This window comes from Amblyraja radiata, chromosome 14, assembly GCF_010909765.2.
Source record: "Amblyraja radiata isolate CabotCenter1 chromosome 14, sAmbRad1.1.pri, whole genome shotgun sequence".
Lineage (NCBI taxonomy): Eukaryota > Metazoa > Chordata > Chondrichthyes > Rajiformes > Rajidae > Amblyraja > Amblyraja radiata.
The window spans coordinates 17,795,116-17,807,392 of NC_045969.1; the positions used below are offsets into that span (position 1 = coordinate 17,795,116).

General features: G+C 38.6%; 1 protein-coding gene across 9 annotated transcripts in view; it reads right to left on the reverse strand.

Annotated features, from left to right (window-relative positions):
* Positions 1-17: 17 nt before the first annotated feature.
* The window catches only part of st3gal6 (ST3 beta-galactoside alpha-2,3-sialyltransferase 6), a 74,383-nt gene continuing 62,123 nt past the window's right edge, over positions 18-12,277 (reverse strand). For 6 of the 9 annotated variants that reach the window (XR_004413963.1, XR_004413966.1, XR_004413961.1 and 3 more), the window contains 6 exons: positions 11,514-11,691; positions 8,765-8,902; positions 7,883-8,035; positions 6,592-6,877; positions 2,683-2,781; positions 18-121 (listed from right to left, as the gene is read on the reverse strand). Coding sequence is in view for 3 of the 9 variants with exons in the window: in XM_033032654.1 (XP_032888545.1) it covers positions 6,788-6,877; positions 7,883-8,035; positions 8,765-8,902; positions 11,514-11,691 (559 nt within the window). In the remaining 6 variants the exon portion in view is untranslated. Of the gene's footprint in view, positions 122-2,682; positions 2,782-5,917; positions 6,878-7,882; positions 8,036-8,764; positions 8,903-11,513; positions 11,692-12,277 lie in introns of those variants that run through there. The other 3 variants (XM_033032654.1, XM_033032652.1, XM_033032653.1) reach the window with 1 other exon arrangement.

Below are 12,277 nucleotides of genomic sequence, written 5' to 3' on the forward strand. Positions count from 1 at the left end.
TCTATGGTCTACTTCACCTTGGGGAGGGTGGGGATTTATTGAGAGTCTTCCAGGTACTGGATTATAAGGTTTGGTGATCCAACACTTCAGCAAAACATTTGGAACCAGAATGACTGGGATGCTGTTGAAAATAAAATGAACCTTAATTAATATAAAACATTTATGAATTATCTTTTCTGAGCAGGAAAATGAAGGATCTAATAGTGTTAAACTTTCTTTAAATGAGGTATAATGCTGATATTACTTCTTTCATGTAGTAGGAAGTGCACATTTCTTTCTAGAACCTGGGAATGCACTTTTGCATATTATATTTGTGTTAACTTGTTGCTGTAGCAATCCCAAATCAATCAATATGCTTTTTCATGCTCTCCATAGCCTTGTAACTAGCATAGTTTTTTTTTGTCTCTTTTAGCCTAGTTCACTTTTCCTCCACTGAGAAAGGGCCTGGTGGTACTCCACCAGTAAAGTTTCTAAATAAAACTAGATAATCACATGCATCATGTGATGGGCTTAATTCCAACCATGTACAAAACCTCCAACACTGGATATTCAAAACTGGCTGGAGACCATTTTAATTTTAAAGATAACTTGAAATAAAAGGAAAAAAATGTTATGTGATCATTTTATAAGGTTTAAAAATGTCATTACATTAGCAAAATTTAAAAATCATTTTTCTTCAAGGCTTCCTGAACCTATAATGATTGTTAAGTAACCATAATTTAATGTCAATTGGCTATGAATAAAACATCAGGCTCATCAAAAAATAGTATGCTTTACTTCTGCTTGTTCAAATTTAAACATGAACTGCAAAGCTACATCAAAATAGGAAACGAAACAAAAACAATCTAAAGATGTGAAAGCTTTTTCACTTAAATGAAAACAAGCAAATATGTCCGTTGTTTTGTGTTGTGTAGATTGCCTTTCCATTAAAACCCAGGGAGCATTTAAATATTAGAGACACAAAGAACTACAGCTGCTGGTTTACCAAAATAGAACACAAAGTGTCCTGTGGTAACTCAGTGGGTCACGCAGTTAGTTCTCTGCTCCTCCAGAGATGTGCCTGAACCATTGAGTTACTCCAGTACTTTTATTATTTAAACATTAATGAGATTAAGCAAGATTTAACCATTTGTCAACTTTGGCAATTTTATTTTATTTTTTCATTAATACCTCTTGGCAACAGGTTGCAATTTACAATAAACAGCTGAACCACAATCTATTTATTCCGTTTTAAGTTTCATGTTAACGACTTTCACTTCAACAATATTGCAGAGTTGATAATGCTTTTACCATCAAAGGCTTTTTGGTGTTCATCTATAAAAAATTTTGATAGCAAGGCAACCTTGGCAGACAACAATCATACAGTAGAACGGTGCGGGAGGAACTCAGTAGGTCAGGCACTTTATGTTTTGCTCAAGATTCCAACATTTGCAATTTCTTGTGTCTCCACGATTTTGCAGAATCAGCTGCAGTGAATTTTTCAATCTTATTACTAATTCTTTTATCAATAGATCAATCCAGGTATATACAATAGTGCAATAACATATTGCGTCACATTCTCATCCACCGGTGTTCCAAACTCAAGGCCCTCAGGGGCAAGGTGTTACTGGAGAGTGAAGAGAAACGAGTCACCTCTCTCCATAACCTAATCCAAAACCAAGCCTTCTATTGCATCGAGGGGCTGTAAATTGAACAATTAGTTTTAAAAATGTTTAGATGGTTCATTATAGTGAATGTCATTCTCAAATTAGGTTTCATTTTGGATCAATTGCATCACCATTGAATGTAGTGGAACAAACTCCTTTATCCCCATATAAAATGCTTGTTCTGCATTATCAAAATGATTTTGTACCAAATTAGGAATTATTGTGTTAAATAAAATTAATTATTTTCAGCTTCACTTGAGAAGAATCTTATTTCAAGTAATGTTATTTCAAATGCAACTTAAAAAAGGATCTGTTGGTGGCAGGGAAGACATCTGAATAGTGTAAATATCTTTACACATAGGCCTTGATTAGAATCCTGAATTGAGTTAGAGGTGATTTGAAAACTGCTCCTGAAGACAGTGCACTAGCATTCAAACCTTTCCATGGTGTAGCACAAACTAGCATACCCTCTCAAATAAATTGGAAGTATAGAAATTGAAGAAATCCTATTGTTTTGAGGCTGGATATTTTAAATCAGGTAATTCCTTGATTTCTGCACGCGAAACATGATCAATAATGATGGGTGAATCTGAGGCAATGCACAAACCTTCCAAATGTCCCTTCTATTCTACCCACAATTGCTACTGACTTCCTTAATGGACCTCCCAATGTTATTTCACTGTGCAACTGCCTACAAAATGAATGCTTCCACAAAAATAAGGACTTTTGACTTTTGAACTCGACCTGGATGAGTCCATGGCTTTCCAACATCTAACTTACCTTCAGTTAACTTTTCTGATCAAGATCACCCATCACACTTCCAAGTTGAGCTTTTAACTTGCCCCTTTACTTGTTTTGATCACCGTGTCCAATGCAACTTCTCTTTCAAAGTTCTTATTCTCTTTTGCTTTCCAAAACCATTTTGATATTGTATAAAGCGGAAGATTGGAAGAATGCACTCAGCATTCATGATAAGCCCACTTTTGCATTCAATATATACAAATGATTTTATAGTCATTGAAACAATTTCACTAACCTCACTTTCACAGGGTAACAAGATGGTTTCATTCCAATTTACTTGTAGCATAATGCCAGCCTTGAGAACAATTTTCAGTATTATTTTCCTCAGAACAACCTATGTATATTTAGCAATAGCATTAATTAAGGTATTGTTAGGTAATGAAAATAACAAGAATAATGTATACTGAATAAACAGATAACCAGAAAAATAATAATTTTGAATATCTTTAAAGGTAAGATTGTACACAAACCACTGTTAGAAATTGAGAGGACCAAAGGGATTGCTCACATAGGAGCTGGCAATGATCCTACCTGATACAATGACCTGCTATGCCATTAAGTATCAGATAAAAAACACAGGATAACATGAGCTGGATTGTACAGTAATATTCTAAAAGAGGTGAAGTGACCTTGGAAGTTGTGAGAACACAAAGGTTTCTTTTAGTTTAGAGATACAAAGCGGAAACAGGCCCTTTGGCCCACCGAGTCCACGTTGACTGGCGAACCTCACACATGAACACTATCCTGCACGTACTAGGGACAATTCTTTTACACATACTCCAAGCCAATTAACCTACATACCAGTACGTCTTTGGAGTGTGGGAAGAAACTGAAGATCTCAGAGAAAACCCACGTGGTCATGGGGAGAACGTACAAACTCCATACAGACAGCACCCGTAGTCGGGATCGAGCCCGGGACTCTGGTGTTGCAAGCGCTGTAAGGCAGCAACTCTACCGCTGCATCACTCTATAGAAAAGTATGAATACATTACAGCAAATCACAACTATCGGGCAAAATGGTAGCACCAGAGGCACATGCTTATGGATTTGAGGCTCAGTGCAGAGATTCTACTGCAAAAAAGAATTCAGCACCAAAGTATAACCTTGAGCGTTTAAAAAGGTTATTTCTTCCAAATGTGCTGTTTAAACGGTGGTGATTTTAAAGGGCCGTGATGTGTAAGGCTTGACTGGCATATTCCCCTACTTTAGTTTCGAGATACAGCGCTTAAACAGGCCCTTCGGACCATCAACTCCATACCGACCAGTGATCCCCACACACTAATTCTATCGTACAAACACTAGGGACAACTTACAATTTTGCCGAAGCCAATAAGCCATAAAGCTGCGCATCTTTGGAGTGTGAGAGGAAACCGGAGCACCCGGAGAAAACCTACACAGGGCACGGGGAGAATGTACAAACTCCATACAGACAGCACCCGTACTCAGGCTCGAACCCAGGTCTGTGGCACTGTAAGACAGCAACTTTACCGCTGAGCCACCAATAATTGTCACAATAATTCCAATTACATTTAATTGATGGACTGTAGAAAGTATCCTGACTGGTTGCATCAAGGCCTGGTTGAGCAGTTCTAAAGCACAAGAATGCAAAAGGCTGCAGAGGAGTGGACAGAGGTCCTGGCTCAAGGCAGCAGCATCTACCATTTAGAATCCCCACCATTCAGTCCATGTTCTCTTCTGACTGCCAGACCTACACCACCTGGTTCATGAACAATTACTTTCCAACATGGCGGCACAGTGGCGCAGTGGTAGAGTTGTTCCTTACAGCACTTTCAGCACCAGAGACACGGGATCGATCCCGACTACGGGCGCTATCTGTACCGTGTTTGCATGTTCTTCCGGGGACCGCGTAGGTTTTCGACTTCCTCCCACATTCCAAAGACGTACAGGTACTTACTGGTGAGTAAGGAAATGCCGTGCCTTTACCACCTCAGGAAATTCAGAGTTTCTCTGAGGATCCTTCAGTGCTTCTACTCGAGGGCTGTAGAAAGCATCTTGTACGGCAACATCACAATCTGGTTTGGGAACTGCTCTGCTCAGGATAAGAAGGCTCTGCAGAGAGTAGTGCATTCGGCCGAACGCACTATGGGAACTACACTCGCCCCCCCTGCAGGAACTATACATCAGAAAGTGCAGATCCAGAGCCAGCAACATTAAGGGGGACCCCTACCGCCCCAGCAACAGATTGTTCCTGCTGCTAGAGTCAGGCAAACGCCTCCGCTGTGAAAACAGAGAGGATGAGCCGGAGTTTCTTCCCACAGGCCATTAGGATTGTAAACTTATCTCACCAGGGACTAATTTACTGTACCAATTTACTGTTGAGTTGTGTCTTTTTTAAATTGCTGGGGGATTTTCTAACATGTAAATACTGATTTTGTTCTCTTATGTTCTGTAGTTTTTTGCACAATCCGCAGACATTGCCACTTTCATTTCACTGCACATCTTGTATGTGTATGTGACAAATAAACTTGACCAGGTATGAAGGACAATTGGCTTGGTGTAAAGTGTAAAATAGTCCCTTGTGTGTAGGATAGTATTAACATGCAGGGGTCACTGGTCGGTGCGGACTCGATGGGTCGAAGGGCCTGTTTCCGGGCTGTATCTCTAAACTAAACAAACCATTAGGTTCTTTAATCGACCTTATCCTCCACCAGCAACAATCACTATGGATCATGTCATTTCTAATTATGATTTTGTAATTTGTTTTTTCCCCCCAGTTTTTTCCTCCAAGACCACATTTAGTTAATTATAACAATTCTATGTTGTGTATTGTTTGAATAAATGAGCATGCGAGCCTTTAATTGTACTTAACTCACATGACAATCTCCACAATATAGGAACATGAATGAAGCAGTGTAAATACTAAAATTTACAATTTATAAGACTTACAGGCAAGTTTTCCATTTGTCATTGGGTAACTTTTTAAACTCATTACCTGAAGATACCGTTCTACACATTGTTCGCCTGCAGACATACCGGGACACTGCGCGCGTGCGTGTGTGTGTGTGTGTGCGCCCAAACACACACCGCTCACACTTTGAATCTGAAGGATACTGACCCAAGACATCAGCCATCCTATTTCTCCAGAGATGCTGCCTGACCCATTGAGTTACGTCAGCACTTGGAACAACATTTGGAATGATTTTGCTGGCATTTTACAGCTTTTGGCATGTTCTTGCTGTATGGATTTGAGGGTTTTTAAAAAAAAATCATTCTCTGCACTGTTTATACACTTTGAGTGGTCAACAGCCAGAGATACCCAGGTTTTGAACATGTCATTGACCGTTTTCTTCTATCCACTTAATTATATTCTCCTTTGACAAAACTCAGAATTGAATGTCTATTTTGAAACTCCAGTTTTTTAAATATATAATTGACAGTACGATGCAGAGCAGTTAACTGGATGCACATGTCCTTAGTAATTGATAAAAGGACTGCGACAACTCCAAATCTTCATTGAAACTTATTTTTATACAAAATGAAACGACAAATAATTGGACTAACATTTTCAAATTTAAGGCAGAAATGTTGCCATTACTTAGCAGGTGAGTCTACAAAATTCAGAATGGAATTAGAGCAATTTACAGAACAATGCCAATAACAAAGAGAACAAAAAATATATACATCTCAAAAGCAGCTTGCAACAGTAAAGAGAAACATGAATGAACTTCACATGTTCGCTAGCTTTGCAAAGTGTTAGGTAAATTGCTAATAGATAATTTTCTTCCAGGAAAATTCAAACATTTATTAATTATTTGAAACATTCACCATTTTATCCGCATTATAAATCTATTAAAACGTTTATTACAATTTAACTTAACTATAAGAGTGATTACAAAATAACTTTGCTCGAGAATTTTGCTTGGAATCACAAAATAAATTTACCGTGCCTCAGTCCTGAGCAGATAATATTCAAATCAAAATTACAACTTCACATAATCAGCAATCAAACAAAATACATATATTCTTTCATTTACAAAAACAAAGGCAATGTGCTGGTTAATTAAATCTTTTTAAAATGAGATTTTCAAAAGCAAAAACCCTCCTTCAACCACAACAATTTTTGTCAACGAATAAACCTTCTGACATCTATTGTTACATAGTCCATGACAGTGAACCTCAATACCTCAGAGTACTTGCAGCTCCCACTTTTCCACAAGGAATTGTTTCAGTCACCTGTGCCAGATTTTTTTCAGTGATCCAAACATTAGTGCTTTGTGTTCCCATACAGGTGAAGGAAGCTCAGACAAAAGGAGTGGCTGTGGTTCCGTTAATATTGATATCATAACAGTGTTGTAAAGATCTCAATGTCGACGCTCCTTTCAAAAAGATCCAGTCAAATCAAAAATCCTATTTGATAATTTCAACTTGTTCAGAAGCATTTGTTCAGCAGTAATGTTATGATACTGCGTCTGCAAATTCAACAGTGCAATTAATATCATGTTAAAACATGATAGTCCAACATATTTGATTGTATGATATTTCATAACATTTTCATCTATAATACATAAACTAAAAATGGTACAACTAACTGCTTGATTGGACTCAAAATTACCCATGCTCAACTTTGCTTTTTTTTTTTCCAGGTAGAAGGCTTTCATTTTAGTAGAGCATCTCATCTTAAAAAAATGTATAAAAGGATTGCTATTGGCCCCCATCTTTGATATAATATGCCCTTTGTACATAATGAAACGCAAGTGGACTTGTATTTCCAATTTATTTTTCCATTTCACCCCAGCATTAGCTTAAAAAATGCAAGTGCATGTGGACTAGGTGGACCGAAGGCCCTGTTTCCATGCTGTATCTCCCTATCTGTCTGAACAAAAACAAATTAATTGATCTCCATCGCATTGATGTTTTTAGTAGTTAGTGGTAGAAAAAGCCTCAGCCGCTTGTGACCCACTCTTCATGGCATTTCAATGTAAACAAAGAAATTGTTTGATTCTGAAAGATATGACATTGAAGGAGGGAAATTGAGGGATATGGACCTTGCGCAGACAGATGGGAAACGTTTAGATTAACACATGGTGTTCCTGTGTTGTTACTATTCCATGTTTTATGAGATTGCTTTAAACATATAAATTTTGTCAAGGAAAATAAAAAGCAAATATTGCAAGATTATTCTGCATATTTATGTAATTTACAAGCTAGACTTTTCTGTATAACTACTTTATGTAATTTTATAAAGAGTGCTTACATGGACACAGCAATCCCAGACTACAGCCATGTCTTAGTTCCAACGCAAATAATATACTGTATATCACATTTGCTAACCTCCGAGATCTCTGCAGCAGTTGCAAAAGGTAGAAAATATTCTATTCCCCCATTGTTTCCACTACTAAAATATCCTGTGCATCAATCTTATTATTAGCTGTTTCCAAAAGCTACAACAAAACTTGTTCTATTCAGGGACCTACCTTTTCCATGGTTGACATGGTTTCATTGCCGTAATAATGTAAAGTGCCATTACGATTCTTAGCATCATATTTGAAGCCAGCTACATGAACTTCATCACACATGGTAAGTGCCATCGATAATGCAATGATCCCAGTTGTTGGATATTGAGGAGGCTGCCAGAAACAATAAATCTAATATGTATCATAGTAGAATTAATAGAAAACATGAGCCTTACCATAGAATGATGTTTGCCGGATAAAATATTTGCTCGAGCAAGATGAAACCAAACTTCAGAAGCAGAGCAGAAAGCACAGCCACACAATACATTTAACACTGCCACCTGGGAATGAATTTCTAGGCACTTCAAATGTCAACAAAGGAGTGAAATGGATTTTTGATCCAATTCTGCTATGGATTATCATGGGCTGAACAACAAAGTTGCTCCCTACAGTGCCAACTTTAAAATTGACAGAGCTTACCAACAAACAAATTATGTTTTACTTTTGGGGGTTCTTATAAGTTTAATTAAGTAAGCAACATGCTCAAAGTTGAGGTTCATGCACAAACAAAAAAGATTTAACATTGGGAGAGTGGATATTCTTTTGAGGAAGGGAAGCCATTTCATTTGGCATTCCTGTTACCAGAGGCTGTGCCAGAGAAATAGCTGTAATGGTATAATTAACATTATATTCACCCACCTTTGCATTCAATCATTAAATCAAAACAAAATTCTACTTTACGCAAGGGAAATAATGATCTTTTGAAGTCATTTTAGTTTCCAACATTCGACAGTGCTCAGAATGTCCAACTTTAATAATTTGCTACAGACATTCCAATCTCACTCTCCTCTAGAATTTCATGCAGAACAAAGAGGAGTTGGAAGGAAAACAGAGCATATCTACCTTTGGCCATGCAACAACTTTCGGAAGATGCAGCAACTCAAAAGCTGCTTTCTGAACAACAGAAGGGTTTAGTACCCTAACTTGAGCTTTCTTGTAAATAAGTTCCAACGGTGGTTTCTTCCAGAAGCCTCGCAAGGACTGTAATCAAAATCACAAAGTATACTCATGTTAAATTTACATTACAGCGTTCAATTCATTCACCTTAATCAGTGACAAGGTCAACTTTTTTGTTATCAGTGAATTCAGCAACATCTATGCAAGGGTCAGATTCAGTTATTCTCTATCTAACAGGTGGCACAGCGGGAGAGTTGCTGCCTTATCGTGCCAGACTACGGGCGCTGTTTGTACGAAGTTTGTACATTCTCCCCGTGATCGTGTGGGTTTCCTCCAGGTGTTCCAGTTTCCTCCCACATTCCATAGACGTACATGTTGGTAGGTTAATTGAACCCAGTGTGTAGAATAGAACTAGTGCACGGGTGATCATTGGTTGGCGCAGACTCAATGGGCTGAAGGGCTATACCTCTAAACTAAACAAACCACATTTTCAACAAGCAACTACAAAAAAAAGATAGATTTTAAGTTACTCAATGCTGCGTACAGCACATTTTTTATATGAATTGTTGAGTATTTCAGTAGCAACAAAATTGTGGATTGGTATCTATTCCCAGTGAGTAGTCCGTCAATGATTAGAAAATGCTGGGGTAACTCAGCGGGTCAGGCAGCATCTCTAGAGAAAATGGACAGGTGGCGTTTTGGGTCGGGACCCTTCTTCAGACCTTCAAAGAATGATCAAAGGACTGGGATTCAATTTGCCAGAAGAGTTTTGAATTACATTGGCAGAGGCATGCAGGAACCTAGCCAGATGTTGAGGGGGGGCTGTCTGTACAGAGTTTGTACGTTCTCTCCGTGACTGCGTGAGTTTTCTCAGAGATCTTTGGTTTCCTCCCACACTCCAAAGACGTAGAGGTTTGTAGGTTAATTGGCTTGTCCCTAGAGTGTGTAGGGTAGTGTTAATATGTCAGGATCATTGGTCGGTGCGGACTCGGTGGGCCGAAGGGCCCGTTTCTGCACTGTATCTCTAAACTAAACGCATAGGGTGAATGGGAGAATGGGTAATGAACAGTAAATAGTAGGCATAACTTGGTTATCAGAATGACAATCAGTAATGGATGGGCTACCAGAGATGAATGCTAGACCCTCCAATATTTATCATCTATATTAATCTTCTTCTTATCGAGTCCACACACAAGATTAGAAGTTGTTCAGCCAGAGCTGAACACACTTCTCGGCATCTGCACAATGGTGTCTGTCTTGTCGCTTCTTGTGCGTGGTGGTGGAAGGAGTGGTGGAAACAGGGCCGCGAGGTGAACGCTCTCTCCTTGACCCCATCTATATTAATGAGTTGAGTGAACGGAAAGAGTTTATCATAGGCAAATCTGGTAACGATGGAAAGATGGGTTAGCATAGTGAGCAAGAAGTTGGCAGATGCTAAACAATGGAAAACATTTGAGGATATTCATTGTTGAAGGCAGAGAACACAAGACTACAAATTATGATGCTAAAGGCATCTACGGGACTCAAAATATAAAGTTAGCATGCAGTTACAGCAAGTCATTAGGCGTTTTAACGGAAAGTGCTGGAGGAACTCAGTGGGTCAGGTAGCATCTGTGGAGGGAATGGACAGGTGATGTTTGGGTTGGGACCCCTCAGCATCCACATATGCTGCATGACCTGCACTTTTCTGCTGTAGATTCTGAAGGGGACTGACAAGATGGATGCAGAAAAGGATGTTATTCCTCTGCAGTATCTAAGATAAAGCAGCATGGTTTCAAAGTAAAGTGCTACCAATTTCAGATGGAGGTGAGAAGGAATTTATAGTTTGAGAGTCACAATCTTTGGAGTTCTTTACCCCAGAAAACTGTGGAGTTGGAGTCACTGTATACATCCAAAGCAGTCTGACAGACATGTAAACTACAAGGGAGTCGAGGAGTACAGAATGGGAAACCAATGCTATTGAGCTGGAAAGCATTGCTGAAGGATGGTGCAGCCAACTCTGTTGACGGCTGGAAGATTGAATTAATATAGAGAGATGGAGAAAATGTTGTTAACACTGTGCAACAAATAGAAAACAACATGAAGGTGCTATAATTAGGGTCATTGCACCATCGGGATAGGTAGAAATAGGTTAGTCCCATGAGAAATGATCACAGCTCTTTAAATCAACAGAATATTTAAGGGTGGATGGAGAAGAGGTTGTAGAGGTGGAAGTTTGTATTGAAGAGCATGAAAACAGGCCATTCAGCCCACAATATCCACATCAAACAGTAGACACCCATTCACAGTAATCCCATCTTCCAACCTGGATGATTTAAGCGCTTATCTAGACTCTTCTAAAATGTTGTCTGCGATTCTCCCAATTCGAATGTTGGAATGAGGTGGCAGGACGATTTTAGCAGAACTTAAAAGGAATGGGGAAAGTAATTAAGGACCATTCACAACATCACCACAGGGGTCAAGAACTCTGGGTGGGGGGGTTACAAGAAGGAAAAAAAACAGTTCACGTGGCAACGAGGCTAGAAGTTAAAAAAGGGCATCATATTAACGCAAGAAAAATCTGATTTTTGTGTGTCACAGTATTTACGACCCATGGCTATGTTCATGCAAATAAGTAAGGGAGCCCTATGATGGAAACCAGTTGGATCAGAGATGAAATATTATTCTTTTAAATGGACAATTTTAGCAAACTCACCACTCTCTTCTTTAAGAGCACTTCTTTTAACCATCGCAAATCCACAGTCTTAAAGGGAACAAAAACCATTGTCGTGCTGTCATCACGATCGATAAAAACAGATTCTGGGTAACACAATCGAAATGTTGTTTTATTCCCAACATCATTTTCGTATCCAATCACAGGGCCATTGTTTAATCTTAAATGAATCAGAAAAGGAACAATGAGGCAAATTAATAACAGTAGCAATGGTTCAAAATCATCTCTCCCATCCTGAAGTCCCCTTGCACATTCTAATGACCAGCAAATAAACTGAAGATTTCTTCAATGAGATTTAATAATATGGCTGATGCACAGCATTTAATTTAAAAAAGTCAGCATGACCAATAAGCGGAGCATATCTTCAAAGTGCACCTTATATTCCAAAACTTAGTTCAGATCTCATTTCCTACAAGTAAACATATCATGCTGTACATCTTGTCTATTAGCTTTCAGGTTACCATTTTGATTGGCTACATGTCAATTACTAATGACTACTGCAAACCACCTCACAGATAAGTTACAAAACAACGTTCATAATTAGCTCATTCCAGCAACCTCTATTCAGCGCCCTCAATTAAAAATGAATTACATCTGCATTATACACAATCCTTAGGTTAAGAATGGCTACATTGTTCCCCTTAATCTTCAAGACTTATCTGACAATGATTTTACTCAATAAATATTCATTCTTGCAAGCGAATGGTACTTTTCTCTCTGATTTAGTCTCCAGTATCCAGAGTGTG